This window comes from Rutilus rutilus (genome assembly GCF_951802725.1).
Source record: "Rutilus rutilus genome assembly, chromosome: 25".
NCBI classification, from domain to species: Eukaryota; Metazoa; Chordata; class Actinopteri; order Cypriniformes; family Leuciscidae; genus Rutilus; species Rutilus rutilus.
In genome coordinates, this window is record NC_140229.1 from 23,599,012 (window position 1) to 23,621,598 (window position 22,587).

A 22,587-nucleotide genomic window follows, 5' to 3' on the forward strand; every position below is an offset into this window, starting at 1 on the left:
TAAACGATTTTTATTTTCAATAATTCACTTTACAGCTGTGTACAGTGTTATAGTACAAACATAACAATAACATCCAGTTATTAAATGACTTATATATAATGTACAATATAATACAACATTTATACAATAAAGTAACAGATGAAATATTGCAAGAACATTCAGGCTTTTTTATGTTAGAATTAAAAACAACCATGTGAATCTATCTATCTATCTATCTATCTATCTATCTATCTATCTATCTATCTATCTATCTATCTATCTATCTATCTATCTATCTATCTATCTATCTATCTATCTATCTATCCATCCATCCATCCATCCATCCATCCATCCATCCATCCATCCATCCATCCATCCATCCATCCATCCATCCATCCATCCATGATCTGGGCATGTTCTTGACAAGTTTGCTCGGTTACTGGCTTCAAATCTTTGAAAGATATTTTACTGTATCTCAGAAAACTCCTCCCCCAAATGCCACATATAACCAATGCAGTCTGTGATTAATCACATCACATGATGTCAGTCAGGTGACTCTTGCTTTCTAACTGAGCGACTCTTAGCCAGAATAAGCTGCATTATACTAGCATTTGTGCACTAATGTACACATTTGCTATTCAATACTGTTTAATTCACTGGAACTCAAACTAAAACTGGAGGTTCCCTGAAAATCCATAAGACTTACTAACAATGTGTCCATGTGGACTCACTGGACTTAAATTAACAGTTCATTAGCACTCATTTATAATCCGTATGATATTCAGAGTAAGACTGGCGCCACATCCTCATGAGAGTGTGATGGTGACTCCAGCCAGTAGAGGGAGCTGTCTGCCGTGGGCAGGTCCAGGGCACATGTTCACACACAGAGCGGGCACATGTAGGTGATTCAGCACAGGAGAGGAGGCCGAGGTCACCTGGGTGGGATGTAGCCGTATGGTATATGTAAGCACAGGGAGTAGTTGGGCAGAGAGTTGTTGCTGCTGGGCAGTGGGTGATTGTGGTAATGTTCAACCAGGGCAGATAAAGTTGGGAATGTCAGATCTGTCTCCAGGTAAACCCTCTGCTCCTGTAAATATAAAAGGGACATTTTTTGGTGAATTACCCAGAAATAGGGTGCGACAGTGGCATTTCCTTAACATTCAGTAGCATTGGCATCCCATGATAGGACAGCATAGAAAAGTTCTAATACTATTATTATTTTAGAAGTTTCTAATTTTGTTTTGGATTGCAGATTGCAGCATAATTTCTCTTCAGACAGTGTCTGAAATGGTCTACTCTGCTCTGATTGGTCAGATGGCTCAGTCTGTTGTGATTGGTCTACTCTGCTCTGATTGGTCAGATGACGCAGTCTGTTGTGATTGGTCTACTCTGCCCTGATTGGTCAGATGGCTCAGTCTGTTGTGATTGGTCTACTCTGCTCTGATTGGTCAGATGGCCCAGTCTGTTGTGACAATGGGAGTACTTTATATATGGTAAATATTCTAAACTTATTAACACAGTGTCCCAGGGTGTTGCTATGCAGTTGCTAAGGTATTGTAAATGGTATTTGCATGTTGTTTTGTGGTAATTATGGGTTCCTGAGTGGTTGCTAGATCTCTATTATATGGTCTCTAATGGGTTCATCTTCTTTACAGTTTTATGGGCTGATGCCAAATAGTGTGGGTCAAGTTATGTGCCAAACTTAAAATATTCCCTTGGTAATAGCAAATCTTGTCTTGGTAAACAACTTTCAGGATGATAATATTATAAGAGCACACATTACATGTATTGTAGATTTAGAGTTCTTGAAAAAATACTAACCTCTTCAAAGAGCCTGTAATTTCTGGCTTTGTTGATACCCGTGTCCCAAACAACCAGCACCTGTGTCAAACAAAGTGCAAGCACAGATAACTTAGTTTTTTTTTTTTTTTTTTAGGAAAATATACTTTATTATTTTTAAAAACAGACACTATATATATATATATTTGCCAGTCTATGTGTATTACGCATATTATGTTGACAGTACCTGTGATGTTTTCCCTGTTCCTGATTTTCGGATGCAGTACAGACCGTTCTGTGGGAGGTTGTACGTCTCCTTAAATATTCTGTAATCAGTAAGCAAAGACACAATTAAGAATGTAGTCAAACAAAGTGATGCATGGACTAGATCAGTGGTTAAGGTCTGAGTCCTCGAGTAAAAGCAGGCGAGAACAGCAGTTGTCTAAACTCTAAAGAGAGAGTACTGATACTGGTGCAGTTTACAGTACAATTACAATTAATTTCCACTAGAGGGCAGCAAGACATAGAAAACGAACTATACACACAAATATTTAATTTACCTTTCAACATTAAAGGTTTCCAAGGTGTCCACAAAGACAGAGGGAGGAAGCTGCACCTGATGAGAAAAACATGTGAACAAATTATTATTGGAAAAGGAGGTCAAAGGTAAGATACCCTTCCGATTTAAAAAAAAAAAACTTATCTTGGTAAATGTTGCAACAGCAAAACAAAACAGAGAGTTTGAGAAATTAAGTCAAATCCCACACAATCTATTTTGGTTCAGCGTGTCATTGAGGAAGTTACTCATGTTTTCTACTTCACTATAGCAGCTAACAGACAGACAGACAGACAGACAGACAGATATACAGACAGACAGACAGACAGATATAGATAGATAGACAGACAGACAGACAGACAGACAGACAGACAGACAGATATAGATAGATAGATAGATAGATAGATAGATAGATAGATAGATAGAGGAACGCTTTAGAGATGCTGAACATCACTCCTAAAAATGATGAAACTTTGAAGCAGAAACACATGCTGAGACTTCCAGACCTCAGATGCACCATCAACACATTTTGCGTCACATTGTCTTTTATTAAAAATGCACTTTATCAAAAACAGAATGGGTAATGTGTCCACATTATCAGTTGAGGTAAACTTACATTTTCATAGTCATCATCGTCCGAGTCTTCGTTAATTCTGCTCGGCACTCGTTTTTTTAAAGGATTCTCTTCAATAGAAGAACGAAAACTTTGTCCATCTGGCGATGCTCTTCTGAGGAGAAAGGCACAGACAATATGTATAAATAACCTCCCTAAGTCTAAATATTACCAGACATACGTGTGTGTGTGTGTGTGTGTGTGTGTGTCTGTCTATCTATCTATCTGTGAGTGTGTGTATGTGTATAATTAAGAACAAGCTAAAAGCCAATTATCGTATACAAATGAACAGATATTGCATGTCATAATCTTGGAGAAACACAATGGGCATTTAGGTCGTGTTCACTGATATTCAGTGTGTGGGAAGGAAAGCTTTAAGGTGTGACAGAAATCATGGCTCTCGATCTCACAAGTAACGCCTGTAGTCATAGTGACAGAAAATATACTCAGGTCAGTGGCATAATGCTTTTTTTGGTATTTTATTTGTTCATTTTCTTACATTTTTTCTTAATTTTGTTAAAATTCTGAAAAACTAAAAATGCTATTCAGACATACAGTCGCTTGAATACACCTCTTCAGTAATGAGCATGTCTTTAATTTAAAAATGAACATTATTTTAAGTAGTTATTTCTTAGAAAAAATATATTTAATATCCAATAAATAAATGACATTTTATAAACAAACAAACAAACAAACAATGCTTCACATCAAAAACTTTTGTTCTCCAAATCAGAGTCATGTGGTACGACCAACACGCAGAGATATGGAAGAAAAAAAATGAGAGATCATATCACATAAATGAGAAGGAAATGTTAGTTCTGGTTTCAAAATATCACGTGCCGTGAATTTCCAACAACGTACTGTTTCTGAATTTTTCTTTGCAAAAAGTTTGCATCAGATAAATATATTTCTTCAATATTCAGCTTATTAAAAATAGTTATAATAATGATTAAGGTGTGTAAACTCACATGTATTCAAGGTGTAAAGAAAATATATGAATCATTTTTATTTGATGCTTAAACCGTATGACATTTTTAGATTCATTACATTTCTTGACAATTGTAAAAAAAGTTTTTCAAAACCATTTGAATATAATAATAATTTTTTTTTTACTGTATTATGTCTAATTAAGTATTTTTAATTTAAGATATTTTGGTAACACTTTACAGTAAGGTGTCAATAGTTAACATTAGTAAACTACATTAGTTAACGTCAAAAGACAACAATGAATATCACGTCTAGATTAAGGTTAATCTAAACATTTACAAAGACCAAATCAAATGTTGAATCTGTTAACAGTGAATGTACTGTGAACTAATATGAACATTCAAGTTTAATTAATGCTGTAAAAATATTTCGCTTTTTTATTTTGTTTAATTGTTTCAATGTTAGTTAATGCATTATTTAATCTTAACAAATGAGACCTAATTGTAAAGTGTTGCTCGGTATTTTGCGCCACTCCTGCTGCTTTCGTGCTCTCACATGTTATGTGGTCTGAACTCTCACACGTGGTTAAACAAACTAAGTTACAGAATGCGGTTGTCGTTCTTGTTTTATAACTGGACTGTGCACGAACACAAATGTATTTAGACCCGTGAGAGTGTGTGCGCTGCATCTCAACAAAACACAGAGCGTACGTGTAAGCGTAAGACACTTACTGGAAGGAGGGTTTGCTGGGCTTGGGTTTGGTTGGTAAGGGAGGTTTGGGGATCTGTCCCACGCTCCTGTTATGAGCAGCGGAGGACAGGTGAGGCGAGACGGGACGGTGCTCAGGTGTGGGCTTCACTGTCAGGTGCTGGTTTCCACTGTTCAGAATCACCTTCTGCAAGTTCTCAATGATGGGTAAAGTAGCTGACGTATTCCCAATGAGAAATGCGTTCGGCTTCTTCTCGCAAACGGGCATTGTGGAGAACGGGCCTGATATGGTCTTCATGCTGTTTGGTGGGGGTAAAGGAGGCATGGGACCAATGGGGCTTCTGGCGGACTGGTGCGAGTCTGGTTTCTCTAGATGTGGGGCGTACGGCAGGGGTGGAGGAGGACCTTTGGATGAACACAAAGGCTTTTTGAATGGAGGGGGGAGTGGAGGTGGAGGTCCTTTCGTGTGACGGGTTTCTCTAGACGTCTGAAAGGGAACAGGGGGTGGTGGGTACGGTGGGGGTGGGGCCGTGGGTCGACCTGGAAAAGAAAACATCAAACAGTTATTCCACTCAGTGGGTTTTGTCTAAGGTAGATCTTCTGAATGCAACCACAGTGGAATCGCTAAATATGCCGAGAAATGAGAAGGAATCAAGCATCTATACCTGCTGATGTTGGAGGCCCGTCCTCTCCATCACTGTCTTCGTCTTGAGTCATGTAATCTAAAATTAAATTAAATTAAATTAAATTGAATTTGAATATACCTCTTCAAAATTACAATTATTTTAATTTGTTGAGCCTAAACTTTTATTATTATTTCATAGAATTTGTTTTTAATATGTAATAAATTAAAAAAAGGTTTAAAAATGCTTCAATTCAAGTCACGTGGTATGACAAACGCATGAAAAATGATATGAGAAATGAGGGAAAATTAGAGACCATATCATAAATAGATGAGAATGAGTAGTTTAAAATGAAATGATTTTTAAAATTGTATTTATTTTTATGCAATTTTATTTAATTACAGACTACAAATATTTGTGTAAAAAGATGATTTGTTAATACATTATTAAATACATTGTTAAATAAAATGTGTATCATATACAATTTTATATAATAATAAAAAAATACATTTATACAGATTTATACAAATACTTTTTACAGCATTTGTTAATCTTTGTTAATGTAAGTTAATAGAAATATAGGTCTTCATTGTTTGTTCATGCATGGTTACTTCACAGTGCATTAACTAATGGTAACATATACTTTTCTTTGTAAAAATTTCTAATGATGTAAATATTGAAAAAAAGGTTCTATATATAACTCTAGGGTTCTTGACTCAATTTTATGCCAAACAGCTTCTATATAAGGATCTTTTTTTTTTTTTCTAGAGAAGTTTGTTACGCGCTGCTTAATTCATAACATTTCATAAAAAAAATGAATGAATTAAATCCATTTGAAGTGCCTGACAGAACCCTTTGAGGTTAAGAGTATTAAGTGCTGTGAAAATATTGTTCATTGTACATTTATGTTAATTTAGTTAATTCATATGAACGAATGAGACCTTATTGTAAAGTGCATGTTACCAAATTTGTATATTTCTAAATAAACACATTTTTGTAGACCTATAATTTGCTATATGGTTAAGTGAAATGAAACTATGAAATACTACTATTCAATATTTTTATTTAAACATTGCGCTTCAATTTAAGGTGTTACTGTGTAATTATACATTTAAGTACTGAGTAATAATAATTAACCACATGTATTTGCTATAGGGTAAGGGTAGGATTAGGGTGCGATTTAGGGGTAGTTGCATGTAATTAATCACAATTAACAGTAATTACTATAGTAACTACATGTAAAGTTTAACAACTGTAACTGTAATATAAAGTGTTACCACAAGATAAATACAACCATGTAAGATGCATCATGGCCATGTCAAGATTCATCAGGCTCAAGTTGTGAAAGAATGATTGGGAGGAAGCTCTTGCATTGTCAATAAAAGATCTCGGCCAAACATTGATGCACCTCTTGATGGAAATAATATCACAACATTAATGATTCTTCATGCTTCCTCCCAACCATTCTTTCACAACTTGAGCCTGATGAATCTTGACACTGTCATCCTGTAATATAGTCATGATGAACATGGTTGTTTAAGAAATGAAAAGCTACACACTCCATTTATTAGGGTTAGAAGAACCGTTGCCAAACATATAACAGGCTAGAAACATAATAATCACTACAATAATAATCCAATCATAGACTCTTAAGCATTTGCCAAATTAAATCCAAACTTTTGGACTATTTAAAAAATAAATAAATTGGCTTGATTTTGAAGCCCCACTCATACCTGCTTCAAAGTCCTCTTCAACAGGACTGATCTCCAGCGGTTCCTCTAAATGCCCATATATGCTCTCAGAATCCAAGTCATCACTATCAAAACACACAAGAAATTCATGAGAAAAGTGACACAGACGTATTACACAGACGTGCTGTGATTGAAAGAAAGAGGAAGAGGTGAGGGCTGACATGTGACAAAAAACCCTAAGAAAACGAAGGGGTAAGAACCATGTTGTGTAAGCGTAATGCGTGAAATGTGACCGAGCTTTTCAATGGTGTTCGTTTAATGTGAGCAGAGTTTTACCTTGGAAGCGGCACGTCTCTTTTGTCATTATAATGGTTGATTTCTTTTCTTAAGTTCCTCATCCATTTCTGTCAGAATTGAGAAATACACATTTAGGTTTCATTGGAACTGATTAAAGAAACAAACACGTGTTCATGATTGCAGTCTGATGTGATCTCATCTCACCCTTCTCTCATCCTCACTCGCTGCTGAGAAATACCACGTCCGGTGTCTCTTACTGAAGTGGACGATCTTGAAGGGGAAGACGTTGCTGGATGTCGTCTCCTCTGCTGCCCGCAGAACTCTGACAAGCACAGAAAGCAGTGTCGGGAAGATAAACTCACGGTGATGGACATTTTTGGTTTGAACTTAAATGCTGTTCAAAAGTGGTCTGTTTTTTATCATAACACTTCTAAATTGATCAGTAAAGACATTTATAATGTTGCAAAAGATTTCAAGATTTAATAATTCAACTGTTTTTTGACTTTCTGTCTATCAAAGAATCACAGTTTCCACAGACACATTAAGCAGCAGCAGCACAACTGATTTAAACATTGATAAATAATAATAATAAATGTTTCTTGATCATCAAATCATCATATTAGAATGATTTGTGAAGGATCATGTGACACTCAAGACTGGAGTAATGATGCTGAAAATTCAGCTTTGATCACAGGAATAAATTACACTTTAACAGATATTCACATAGGAACTTTATTTTAAATTGTAACAATATTTCAGTTTTTACTGTATTTTTGATCAAATGAATGATGCAGTCTTGATGAGCAGAAGAGACTTCTTTCAAAAACAACAACAACAACAAAAAACCTTCAACTTTTGTACGCGATGTGTACGCGAAGTGTCATAAAAAAACTAAAACAACACACAACACGTTTTAACCTTTTGATCGCTGATTATTAGTGGTGCTTTCAGTCAGGATTATATGGTTTTACTGTATCCTCAGTGTCAGATACATGGCTAAAGGGTCCATAATTGCAATGAACATGCAGTTAAGTGTCCGAAAACATCACATTCAGTTCACAATTAAGAATATTCTTATGTTAAGTATATTCCATAATAAATATATTGTTATTATTATGGTAGCACTTTATTTTACAGTCCTGTCCCGCATGTACATACTATGTACTCATTGTAGTAATGACACAATAACTAGGTAATGACCCTGAACCTAACCTTAACTCATAGTTATCAATTAAACTCATTAAATTACTCAGTATTTAAGTACACTGTAAATTCACTGCAAATGCACATACTGTAAAATAAAGTGTTCTAGGTCTTGCTCATCCGCGAACACTCCCTGTGCTCTGCTGTATTAATTCAGAGGGCTATTTTTACCCAAGCACAGCCACACAATAATTACATGTTCACCATATGGCACAGTCAACCTGCTTAAGAGGAACTACTGCAGAATTCAACGTCCTTTCCATCACATTAAAATAACGGAACAAATGGTATTAAACAGAACATACAACACACACGTGAACGCTGCATTCACATGCACAGGAAACACATACGAAGGCCAATCCGGTGCAGAATCGAAACTCATGCACCTAAAAAAGTCTGCGTGAGGAGCACAGCTGTGGACAGGATGTGGCCTGCGATCTTGTCGAGATGGCCACCGGTTAACTTAACTCACAGATTGGTAAGCTTAGTACAGAGAGGTGGGCTTCTGAAACTTTCTCTGGCTGAATGACCACAGATGCAGCGGAGCTTCACGTGAACAAATGCAGTGTTGTAAGGGAAATATGATGCGAGCTGGTGGAAATAACCAATGGAAACAAGCAGAATAACCAACCTGTTGTAGCCATTGAGGGAGAAAGCTCCTTGCGGTGCGGGAGAAGTACTGCTCTTGAAATAGTAGAGGCAGCCTTTGTGGATTATAATGAAGCGAAGCGGCCCTGTGGAATTGGCAGACAATCAATATGTTTCTCTTCAGCACATAAATGAAAAGCAAAAGTGTTTTACACTGCCTGGCCGGAAAAAAAAAAGGCGCTGTTTGGATTTGAATTGGCAAATGCTTAAGAGTCTATGACTGGATCATTATTGCAGTGATTATTATGTTTTTATATATTTGGCAACAGTTCTTCTAACCCAAAATGATGGCGTGTGTAGCTTTTCATTGCTTAAACAACCATGTAAGACGCATCATGGTCATATTCCAGGATGACAATGTCAAGATTCATCAGGCTCAAGTTGTGAAAGAATGGTTGGGAGGAAGCATGAAGAATCATTAATGTTGTGATGTTATTTCCATCAAGAGGTGCATCAGTGATTGGCTGAGATCTTGTATTGACAATGCAAGAGTCCAGCACTCTGTAAAGTCTCCTCCAGCACATCCCAAAGACTTTCACTGAGTTTAACTCTGGACTCAGAGGAGCCAGTTCATGTGTGAAAATGATTCTTCATGCTTCCTCCCAACCATTCTTTCACTGTTTGATCCTGATGAATCTTGACATTGTCATCCTGTAATATAACCATGATGTGTCTTCCTACATGGTTGTTTAAGAAATGAAAAGCTACACACTCCATCAATTAGGGTTAAAAGAACAGTTGCCAAACATATAACATGCTAGAAACATAATCATCACTGTAAAAATGATCCAGACATAAGACTCTTAAAGGGATAGTTCACTTTGAAATTAATTTTTGATATGTTTTAGCTTACCTCAAGGGCATCCAAGATGTAGGTGTCTTTGTTTCCGCAGTAGTTTCAATTTTGATATTTTTAGGTCAAACCGTTCTTGTCTGTCAGTCATATAATGCAGGTCGATGGTCACTGGCTCAAAACACAAGCACAGAGTCCAAATTAAAACAATTCCCCACGTCCAAATGAAACAATTCCCCATCGTAAGTACACATTGATGGCCTAAGACACGAAACGAGCGGTTTGTGTGAGAAAACGAACAGTATTTATATCGTTGTTATCTCTTGAAAACAGCACACGTCCAAATGATCTGACGGCGCGGGCGGGTATAGATATATACATAGATGTCGCCTTGGCTACTGCAGTTCATTGGAACGAAACCGTAGCCAAGGCGACATCTATGTATATATCTATACCCGCCCGCGCCGTCAGATCATTTGGACGTGTGCTGTTTTCAAGAGATAACAACGATATAAATACTGTTCGTTTTCTCACACAAACCGCTCGTTTCGTGTCTTAGGCCATCAATGTGTACTTACGATGGGGAATTGTTTCATTTGGACGTGGGGAATTGTTTTAATTTGGACTCTGTGCTTGTGTTTTGAGCCAGTGACCATCGACCTGCATTATATGACTGACAGACAAGAACGGTTTGACCTAAAAATATCAAAATTGAAACTACTGCGGAAACAAAGACACCTACATCTTGGATGCCCTTGAGGTAAGCTAAAACATATCAAAAATTAATTTCAAAGAGAACTATCCCTTTAAGCATTTGCTATTTAAATCCATACAGTGACTTTGTTTGCAACATCTGTTTTCACCCTCTTTCTTACATTTCCGACACACGCTCTAAAGCGGTTGACCAATCACAACAGACTGGGGCCGAGTGACCTATCAGAGCAGACTACGCTTTTCGGAAAGCGTGTTTTAGAAGAAACCACATCTAAAACAGAACCTTCAGACAGAGTGAAAACGGGTGCTGCAACAATGTAAATGATGAGAAACACAAAGCGTTCTTTGAAAATTAAATCATGTAAACCCTCTAAACCCTCAAGCAGACCCTTTAACAAACTGAGCCTTATTGTAAGGTTTTACAGAATATTCTAGATTAGTCAACATGAAAAAGCATTGGCAGCCTATTTAACTCCTGCATGGTATAAACCTAACCACTATTAAATTACTGGGTTAAAACATTGTATTACCTACATTACCCTAAACATTGATCTATAAAGCTGTGTAAAACAGTATGAGTAGGTCCTACTTTTCTGCATGGATGAACTTCTGGACATAATTCCTGAGGGTATTTCCTAAAACTTTACATTCCAAACCTGCATGAATTTATTTCTTCAGAAATAAAGAACGGGAAAGAAAATATTCTGAAGAATGTTTCTGCCCTTAAAATAAAAGTGAATGGGGTCCAAACAAACATTTACTTTCATTGGGATTATATATATATTCTTTCCAAAAAAAATTCCACAGACGAAAGAACGTCATTCAGGTTTGGAACAACATGTTGTTTTTCTCTAACAGATGTTAATGTATGTTCGATGTTTAGTCTATTGGCTGATGGATTCCAGCGAGCTGCAAAACTCACATTTCATCAGGCTGAACTGGCTGCCTCCTTTCTTGTGCAGATACCCAGACGAGGTGACTCCTCCCGGCATGGTGAGCAGATTCTGAGCTCCGATAGCCCTCATGGGAACGGGCCAGGAGACCGCTGGAGCAGCCATGTTTCTGTAAGCAAGGAAAGGCCATGTTGGTTAGCCTCGTTCTCGACAATTACCTTGCTATGGGGAAGGGCTGGGGTGTCTTATTTCACGATCACCTACTGCAGGGGGTGAAAACATCTGCACAACCACCAAGAACACCCTAGTAACCACCTAACAACATCCCAACAGCCACCCAAACACCTGCGGCCTCAGGCCTCGGGCCAAATCACAACTGTGCTGAAATTCAACACAAGATTATCTGTATAAAACACTATTCAGGGCAAATATAACTATCAAAATCAAATCTCTCTTCACGCTGCACACATATTAAAACCTTTAAATTTGAAGGTTTATAACCTACATTAATGAATTCTACTTTTCAAGTTAGTGGGCCAGGGGCCTATTCTGAAGATCTCTCTGCACTGCTGGTTATCTCGACATAAAGGTAAGCCTTTAAATAATCTGTGTTCTTGCCTTACTCCAACTCACTATAGTAAACCTACAAATAATTAAAGAAAAGAAGGCCTGACTACAATGGCAGAAGATATGCTTACTTGCTCAGACGACATATTTCCAGATAAACATCTGGTAGAACTTATTATCGGCGATCTTGGTGTAGTTAATCGGATTCATTCTGACATGGTGTTGACGGGCAGCCATGGTTAAACCTCAAACCATCAGATTCACCAGTGCACTTCTGAAGCCCAGCTGATGTAATAAACCCAAACAATGTTCCTCCGAAAGTGATGTTATATTTCTAACACAGAAATGGGTGATTTGAATGGGTTTTTGGTTAAATGCCTGAAATGAGGTCTGGGGTGAACATAGAGATAGTTCCACGTATATTCTACAAAATGCGGTTGAAAATTGAAAAAATGTGGTTGCAAACAACTCATTACTCAGTAGCCATGTCATTGTGTTTATAACCGTGCTCTTGCAAACTCTTCTAACTCAAACCTTGAGGGAAAATGTTTGGTTATACTTTATTTTAAGGTGACGTAGTGATTGTACTTACGCACATAAGCACTGAGTAATATAAATGAATTACATGTACTTACTATAGAGTTACGGTTAGTGTAAGGAAAAGGGTTTGGTTTACGGTTAGTTAGTTATTACTATGGTAAGAACATGTAGTAAATCACCTTAACATAAAGTGTTACCAAATATTTTTAAGGAAAGACTGAAAGAGCTGTCTGAAGCTTAATGATGGCAAACTTGAAGTCAAGCAAAGGTGGTGTAGTTTGTATATTTACGGTTCAAAATTCATGAAAGTTGTGTTCATTTGTGAAGACTATCATGATGAACAAAATATGTCCGAAACTTTGTTGGTCATAGAGCTTATTTTTATATATATATATATATTTTTTTTTTTTGTCGAGGGAACCAGGGTGATCATGCGACCTTACAGGTTTGGCCTACAAAAATACATCACTGTACACTTAAGTACTAATTTTGAAAATACTAGACCAGATGTTTTTCGTATGTCTGTATATATTGATGGAACTGGATAATGTTACTTGAAACAAAGTGCTAAACCTGAATATATGAGGTATGAATTGTGAGTGAAAGCATTTTTAAAAACCCTTATCCTTACATAATACATATCTAGAAAATCATGAACAACTGGAAAAGTCAAGCCTTTGAATATAGTGGGGGGCCTTGGAGGAAAAAAGGTTGGGAACCAATGTGCAAAACTCAGCGATAAACAAAAACCTTCGGCATCTAAACTGATAATACTGGAACCAGACATAACAAATTACAGACATAACAAATTACAGACATAACAAATTAAAAGGACATGCTTATAAACACATTGAGCAAACCCAGTCAAAACATGAAGATGAGACAGTCGATAATAATAAACAATGAAAAAACACCAACTGCCGTCCAAAGAGACCAATCACAGAAACCCTAACAAAATTCCTGCTATAGATCCACAATTTCCAAATAACATTAGTGATATCAAGAGAATTCTTAGGAATATGACTACATAATCATAAACTCCACATAATTAAGAACCCAACTCCAAACAAGCTTCTCCAAACACCCACCCACACTGTCCCATGATCCTCAATCTGTTCCCTGACTCCACAATCGACGCTTACCTTCTGCTGACGCATCTTCTGATGCTCTGCACCGCTGGACTCTCACTGAACATATCGCCAGAAGAGACTAGAGATCACAGAAAGCTTGAGGACGTACTCGTCTCCACCACAAAACTTCCAAACCTCCAGCAAAAACCTTGAATCTGGCCCGGGACACTGAAAGGACAGGAAACTCTACGTTTCCTTTGGAAAATTCGAGCCCTTCTGGGCTGTCGAGCGCACAGAGGAATTTGCTTATCCGGCGCGGGACGTCTGAGTGCCAGTCAGCAGATATAGATGGGAACGGAGGAAAGTCCATCTAACACTGGGTGGAGTGGCGAGATTAGAATCCCATGGGACAATTTTGCCCTAAATGAGAAGTCTAATGGTAGCGTAGTGGAATCTCATCATGACATTATAATATCCAACCAAAGAATTATGGTTCAGGAGCGAGCTTGTGGCAAGAGGATCCTATTTTTAGGAGTTAAGTAGAAGTTTAGTGTGGCACTGTCAGCAAAGTGCTCTTGACCTTCTTGCATACTTCACTTCAAGGAAATTAAAATAACTAAACGTCACTGTGTTTAAGAAGATTGTGCAAGAACATGCAAATTATCCACCAAATCAGCAAAACGTAAAATGGTTAGGCCTACAAATTGCAATGAGAGTGTATAGTTTTAACAAAAACAACAAATTATGCCAAATTTGTTTGGGAAATTACGCCAAAACAAAAAAATATATATTTTTTAATCTAGAAAATAAAAAATTCTTGTACACTTTATGGCAATCTTTGTATTTATGTTTGGTTTCATATGGTTTCGAAAAATTATTTATTATCATTTTCAACAAAACTTTAAATGTAATGTCTCAAAAAATTTGCCGTACACATATTTTCCCTACTCTTCCTTTGTTACACAAAAAAATATAGTTAAAAAAATTATTATTTTTTAGATATCATGAATTATTAATTACAAAATTATCATTTTTTACATGCTCCAAAAAATATCTAAATTGATTAAAATTATAAATTAAAACATGTTCAAGTCTTTGTTTGCAGACATTAAGGTACAAAAATGTCAAACCTTTTCCCCACCCACATTATTATGATAATGTCAGCGGAAATGTACAGTTGTTTCAGAGGTAGAGCAAGTTATTTTGATATGTAATTTGAAAGTTATTTTTTTCTTTCGAATATATTATATAATGGAAACAAAACAGTAAATATCAAGCAATGGGCTTGATATTTTGTTTACATTATGCATGCCCATGTGATAAATTCCTTCTCCAACATAAAGAGAAAAATAAGCAAAAGCCTTTTTTTTAAGGAGCCTATTACTCAGAATGACCCAGCAATGCCCTGCTGCTGCAAACAAACACATGGGTTGCTCTAAGCTATGAAGTATTAATCTTAAATCTCCAAAAAACCACAATGATCATGTCATGCTCTTCGAACTGCAACAAAATAGCAGGGTGGAGACGATTTCAGCCTTATTCAAACAACTTCCCGATCCTGCTGATGTGACCTCATGTGCTCAGCATGAAGTGATAGGAGGTCAAACACAGTTTACAAGTGCATTTATTTTTTAAATGTGATGTGAATTTCAGAGGGTAAGAATGTAGCGCAGATCTTGATTATCCATCGGGAATTGATTGGATCATGAAAAGCAGGCCTTTCATGCCAGAATGGAGCCACATGATTGGAGAAGAGGCCGCAATGATTTGAATGAGGATGCAATTATTACATTTAGATGTTTAGATGACATACTTGAATCATTGCAGAAAAAGACTACAAATGTGTGAACTGAAGAAGTAAAAATGGGATGAAAGGAATGAAAACTGTCCTTTTCTAATGTTCTTGAAAGTTCAAGCAAACCAGTCCGCAAGAACAAGAAAACAGGCACTGAAACACATTTGTCTATTTTCCCCGCCCACGTTGTTACGATGACGTCAGAGGAAAAGTTAAGCTGTTTCAGAGGAAGAGCAAGTTATTACTTTTTGATTAAAGATTATCAATAAAGTTGTTTTTTTTTTCGCTTTGGGATAACATTATTTACAGTAAGACCAGGGATGTGTATCTGTAAAGTGAGTAGTATCAATTTCCTCTGAAAGCAATATAATATATCATGCCTCAGTGGTGTGTCAGAGTTTCCACACAAGATTGTTTTCAGCTTGTGACATTTTAACAATGTTTCCATTCACAAGAGTCAGTGACCAGAACTTAACCTGCTCTTAAAGTGTGGGTGAATATGTAAGAAATAACCAACGACTAAGCCATTTTAATGCAAGACAATGGGGCAAAAAAAAAAAAACACCCGACGCGACCAAAACAAGCTAAACTGACTGCTGAAAGCCCCTTTAAAATGACTGGATAACATACCTTATCTAGCAACCATACAATTTTGAGTAATAGAAGTGACAAATGAAAGTCAATTTGGTTTCATACTAAATCTAAGATGCCACCAGCTAGCAAACATGCTCAGATATCTTCACTTTTGACTCTAAGTGATGAAAGTGTGTCACTCAAGCAAAGTTGTGATAGAGGTTGTCTAATCTGGAAAGCCCTGTAAAAACTAGAACAACTGTTTAAATGTTAATAGCACAGCTAAAAGCTCATTAAAACACCTGTTAAAACTGGACTGCATATATGGTTAACCATTTGTGGGCAAAGTCAGATTTATTGGGTACAACGATCCAATGAGCGCTTCTAATCAGGATTTTCCAGGTTAGTGGTGTGAAATGTCAGTAGTACAGTAAGTACACCAGATGTCTGGATGATGTGACTGCACCTAAACCGACGTTTCTTGGCCAAAATGGACTTTCTGCTGCTACAGTCTGATTATACATGAATAATACACTTACACTCGCTTTAAGTATAAACTAACATTAAAGCATACATTTTGAATTTATCACAAGCGACTCAAGGTTTTCTAACTGAGAGGACCGTTTCCTTATTATGTTAATATTACAAACCAAAGATAAGAAAATAATCTGTGGGCATCAGTTTCACTTATTATTTTTGCTCTGCACGTACGTCCTTCCTTCATTTCCTGCACTTCACCTAAAAACACATGTAGCACAGCCTCCATCAGCGGCACATTAAGTTTTGGTAACGCTTTAGAATAATGATCCGTCATTAATAAGTAACTATGCAGTACTACATTAACACTTCAGCTTCTACTATTAACTATTATGGAAACAAGCTTAACTAATGAGTAAGAACTGTAAAATCAAATTTAGGACTAAGATAGTTCCATCCCCTTCCAAAAACATAATTTTCACTAGTAGTTCCTGGTAACACTTGAGTAATTAGTGATGCATTTTATGACTATATTCAGAGTAAAAATGATGACTGATTACGTCTCAGACACACATAATGTTCTTTATAATTTGTCAGTTAGTTAATAGCTATTAATGATGCCAATCTCATTCAGTAATTATTGATTACCTAATAAGGAACTATCTCCTAAATTTCATATTACTTACTGATTTCTATATTAGTTAGTAGCTGAAGTTTTAATGTAGTACTGCATAGTTACTGATGAATGTTTTTTCAAACATCTGCCCACAGATGTTAGTCAGAACATCATTTCATAGTCCGCTGGATATGCCCCCACATTATAACGCGTAGAAATGCAAAGTGTATCCTGTCTGAAAAGGTCATGTGAACACCTTGAACATGGGGTAGGAGTTTAGTGGTAAAGGTGTAGTGTAACATCCATATTGTGGCCTTGAGTACAGCAGGGGTTTTCCCTGCAATCATTATGAATGAAAAACACATACATGTGAAATATGTCTAACTTTACATTAAATATGCCTAAATTTTACCAGAGCCACATGACCGGAGTTAAACTACAGATTATGTGCGAACAACACTCATAGGTAGAACTGTACTCTGATTCACTTCAGTCGAGCACCACAAACCACCCACCTTCTTCTCAATTGTCTTAAAAACGAAAATAAACCAATGATTCCCATTTACCTTCTTAATACACATGGTCTACCACAGCACTGGCTCACAATACTGTAGTAACCCTCAAACTTGTGGGAATTACTTTCCCTTTTCAAACAAACTGATAACAAAATACTCTTTCGTACATCAATGTTGTTGCAGACATTCAAATGGACAAAGACACAGAAGTGAAGAAACCCGCATAGGCTACTTACTTGTTACAGAAATCCTGGATGCACATCTTCGCATGCGACGGTTGTAAATGACTGAAGGAACGATTTTTCTTCATCGAAAGAGCCATTCGTACTGGCTGGTTTTTGTCACCATGTTTTACTGGTTGATGTTTAGCGTACGGTCGGAAGTTGAATGAGTTAGTTGAGGGTTCAGGCAGGACCGATAGAGCGGAGACGGCCTGTGATCTCAGGCTCACGCACAGTGCAAGTCATTTCCTCTCAGGGCCCACACTGGCGTGTGCTTTTTCTGTGTCACAAAGTCACTTCCTTTTGGTTGCTGTATGGACAAACTGATTGGCCAAAGTTCTCAGGACTTGAATTCACTGGCAGGGACTTTCCACCTCTTTTAACATGAAATTACGTCGTCGAGACTGCTACTCTGACAAACTTGCAACAGCGTTTGTTGATTTCTAGAAATGTCTCAAAGCTCAATTGTAGGACACTGTGTTGATTTATGTATCTAAATGACCTATACAACTACCAAAGCCTGAAAACAGATCATTTTGTGTGAAACTTAATAGTTTCATCATGGTTGAGTGTAGGCTAGTGTCAATATTAGTATGAACCATTGAACCATTCCTTAATCCTAATTACTAAACTTTGGGTAACACTTTATTTTGATGGTCCCTTTTGAACATTCTGTTGACTATTAGTAACTTTGCAACTACATGCCAACTAACTCTCATTAGAGTATCAGTAGACTGTCTGCTTAAAGGATTAGTTCACCCCAAAATGAAAATTTCCTAATAATTTACTCACCCCAATGCCATCCAAGATATCCATGTCTTTCTTTCCTCAGTGGGAGAGAAATTATGTTTTTTGAGGAAAACATTTCTGGATTTTTCTTCTAACAATGGACTCCATTGGTTTCCATCGTTTTTAAGTCCAAATCAATGCAGTTTCAAAAGTCTTTGAAGTGTTGTTAAGAGGTTGTTATCTAGCGAAACGATAGGTCATTTTCAAAATAAAATTATAATTTATAGACTTTTTACCTTCAATAGTTCGGATTGAGCTGATCAACAAACGGACAGGGAACTACGTCATCACGTTGAAAGGTCATGCCGGCGCCGGCAGAAGTACCGCCCCACTGTTTACAATGCGACCGTACGTAGGAGGATAGTTCAAATAGTATTGTTTGCTATTATATATATAGTAATAGTATTCAGTGAATATGAATATGAATAGTATATGAATAACATTCTGATGAATATGAATAGTAGTTCAAATAGTATTGCCGGCGCCGGCGTGACCTTTCAACGTGATGGCGTAGCTCCCTGTCCGTTTGTTGATCAGCTCAATCCGAACTATTGAAGGTAAAAAGTCTATAAATTATAATTTTATTTTGAAAATGACCTATCGTTTCGCTAGATAACAACCTCTTCTTCAGCTGTGATCGCCCGTTTAAACACCTCAAAGACTTTTGAAACTGCATTGATTTGGACTTAAAAACGATGGTAACCAATGAAGTCCATTGTTAGAAGAAAAATCCAGAAATGTTTTCCTCAAAAAACATAATTTCTGATGCTCCTCAACAGACATTATACTGACTATAAGTAACTTTGAAACTACATGTCAACTTATTCTACTAACACCTAACCCTACCAGCCTAATACTCTACTAATACTCTACTAACACTCTAATGAGAGTTAGTCGACATGTAAGTGCAATGTTACTTATTGTCAACAGAATGTGTTAAAGGGTTCATCAAAATAAAGTGAAACCAAACTCTGATGTGTAACCTTTGAGGTTTCTGCTACATGAATGATACCTCATATGTGTGCTTTTACTTTTCTAAATAATCAGACATACAATTGTCATGAAAATGGGCAATACAATCCTTTGGTCTTACACTGATTTAAGGCCCAAATCGAATCTTGGGTCAGAAACTCTTTGACCCATTAGTAGCCCAGGAAATTACCCAGAACAGATGGCCAATGCCCAAGCAACCTCTTACATCGCGGCGGCAACTTTTTCTACAGGCATGAGCAACTCATTGTAAAAGAAAAAAGTTCACATTTACATTTTGAACACCAGCATTTAGTCAAATATGGTCAGCTTCCTGAAGGTAAATACAGGTATTTACAAAAGCGTTTTCTTACTTCCCTATTACATGAACACAGTTGCCTATATAATACACACCAAACTACATAAACTCTGTGATCAAGACAGATCAGAATGTGTAACACAAACTTTTTTTGCATCAGACTTTAAAGGGAATTAAAACTAAAACTGAGGTACCTCAGTTATTTTGAAAAGTGTAACCATAGAGTTACTAAAATACTAAATTTAATCTTTCAAATAGAAACATAACATTTATTGTAAATGACCCATCAGTGTCAAAAAGCAAAACAAATTTCAAACTCTAGTTAATATATATCTGCATATGGGCGTCAATGACGCCCAACACAATCTAACTGATCTTCAACCCAATGTACATATTTCAAAACCACAAAATTATCACAGAATTATTTGAATACATTGAAATATTCTGTTATATAAGTAACGTTGCACCTACATGTCAACTAACTCTCATTAGAGTATTAGTAGACTGTCTGCTTAAAGGATTAGTTCACCCCAAAATGAAAATTTCCTAATAATTTACTCACCCCAATGCCATCCAAGATATCCATGTCTTTCTTTCCTCAGTGGGAGAGAAATTATGTTTTTTGAGGAAAACATTTCTGGATTTTTCTTCTAACAATGGACTTCATTGGTTACCATCGTTTTAAAGTCCAAATCAATGCAGTTTCAAAAGTCTTTGAAGTGTTTAAACGGGCGATCACAGCTGAAGAAGAGGTTGTTATCTAGCGAAACGATAGGCGCCGGCGTGACCTTTCAACGTGATGGCGTAGTTCCCTGTCCGTTTGTTGATCAGCTCAATCCGAACTATCGAAGGTAAAAAGTCTATAAATTATAATTTTATTTTGAAAATGACCTATCGTTTCGCTAGATAACAACCTCTTCTTCAGCTGCGATCGCCCGTTTAAACACTTCAAAGACTTTTGAAACTGCATTGATTTGGACTTAAAAACGATGGTAACCAATGAAGTCCATTGTTAGAAGAAAAATCCAGAAATGTTTTCCTCAAAAAACATAATTTCTGATGCTCCTCAACAGACATTATACTGACTATAAGTAACTTTGAAACTACATGTCAACTTATTCTACTAACACCTAACCCTACCAGCCTAATACTCTACTAATACTCTACTAACACTCTAATGAGAGTTAGTCGACATGTAGGTGCAATGTTACTTATTGTCAACAGAATGTGTTAAAGGGGTCATCAAAATAAAGTGAAACCAAACTCTGATGTGTAACCTTTGAGGTTTCTGCTACATGAATGATACCTCATATGTGTGCTTTTACTTTTCTAAATAATCAGACATACAATTGTCATGAAAATGGGCAATACAATCCTTTGGTCTTACACTGATTTAAGGCCCAAATCAAATCTTGGGTCAGAAACTCTTTGACCCATTAGTAGCCCTGGACATTACCCAGAACAGATGGCCAATGCCCAAGCAACCTCTTACATCGCGGCGGCAACTTTTTCTACAGGCATGAGCAACTCATTGTAAAAGAAAAAAGTTCACATTTACATTTTGAACACCAGCATTTAGTCAAATATGGTCAGCTTCCTGAAGGTAAATACAGGTATTTACAAAAGCGTTTTCTTACTTCCCTATTACATGAACACAGTTGCCTATATAATACACACCAAACTACATAAACTCTGTGATCAAGACAGATCAGAATGTGTAACACAAACTTTTTTTGCATCAGACTTTAAAGGGAATTAAAACTAAAACTGAGGTACCTCAGTTATTTTGAAAAGTGTAACCATAGAGTTACTAAAATACTAAATTTAATCTTTCAAATAGAAACATAACATTTATTGTAAATGACCCATCAGTGTCAAAAAGCAAAACAAATTTCAAACTCTAGTTAATATATATCTGCATATGGGCGTCAATGACGCCCAACACAATCTAACTGATCTTCAACCCAATGTACATATTTCAAAACCACAAAATTATCACAGAATTATTTGAATACATTGAAATATTCTGTTATATAAGTAACGTTGCACCTACATGTCAACTAACTCTCATTAGAGTATTAGTAGAGTATTAGTAGACTGGTAGGGTTAGTAGAATTAGTTGACATGCAGTTGCAAAGTTAGTCAATATAATGTTCAAAAGGGACCATTAAAATAAAGTGTTACCAAAGACTCAACTAAAGTAGGCTGTCATGGGAATTACAACACCGGCACTGCACTTACTACGATGATATACCTAATTTTTGGTTTCATTTAAGAAAGGAAAGTATACCTTTTACAACATCCTCTAAATATAAAATTGAGCAGAAATCCCCTTATAGAGGATGTGAATTCAAACGATTTCCTTCTCCTTTTCATCTGTCCGGTGGCAAGTACACAAGTTACATTGCCTCTCCAGATTCCCATGATCAACCACAATATTTTAAAGCAAAATCCAAATCTATAAAGCCTCAATTAACAGAGTGCCTTGCATGCACCATGACGATGAATTTCTTTTAAAATAACAAAAGGACTTACCCATTGAGATGATCTAATGGAGGCTTGGCTTTCACGCTTAAAGTGAGTGGTTAGTAGTGAGCACAAGTCCACTTCCTCTCTGCTGCACTTAAAAATGTTATGATCCTCCCATTTACAACTCTGCCTTTGTTCTGTTGCTCATCAAGAGCTGATTCCAATCAGCCGTTCTGCCCTGAA

General features: G+C 36.6%; 1 protein-coding gene across 4 annotated transcripts; it reads right to left on the reverse strand.

The window, feature by feature from the left end:
• sh3bp2 (SH3-domain binding protein 2) lies at positions 1-22,536 on the reverse strand. Of its 4 annotated transcripts, none has more exons than XM_084400239.1 (13): positions 22,411-22,536; positions 11,454-11,593; positions 9,008-9,110; positions 7,378-7,495; positions 7,213-7,280; positions 6,919-7,001; positions 5,228-5,284; positions 4,586-5,102; positions 2,931-3,042; positions 2,319-2,374; positions 2,006-2,084; positions 1,801-1,860; positions 1-1,066 (listed from the first exon to the last, which is right to left on the reverse strand). In XM_084400239.1, the coding sequence occupies exons 2-13, from the start codon at positions 11,587-11,589 to the stop codon at positions 911-913; spliced, it is 1,545 nt and encodes a 514-aa protein (XP_084256365.1). In that variant the 5' UTR covers positions 11,590-11,593; positions 22,411-22,536; the 3' UTR covers positions 1-910. The 4 variants fall into 4 exon arrangements, with proteins under 4 accessions (XP_084256365.1, XP_084256363.1, XP_084256362.1 ...); XM_084400237.1 differs by lacking the exon at positions 22,411-22,536 and adding an exon at positions 17,814-18,340 and having other exon boundaries at positions 2,931-3,039; XM_084400236.1 differs by lacking the exon at positions 22,411-22,536 and adding an exon at positions 17,814-18,339.
• Positions 22,537-22,587: the final 51 nt, after the last annotated feature.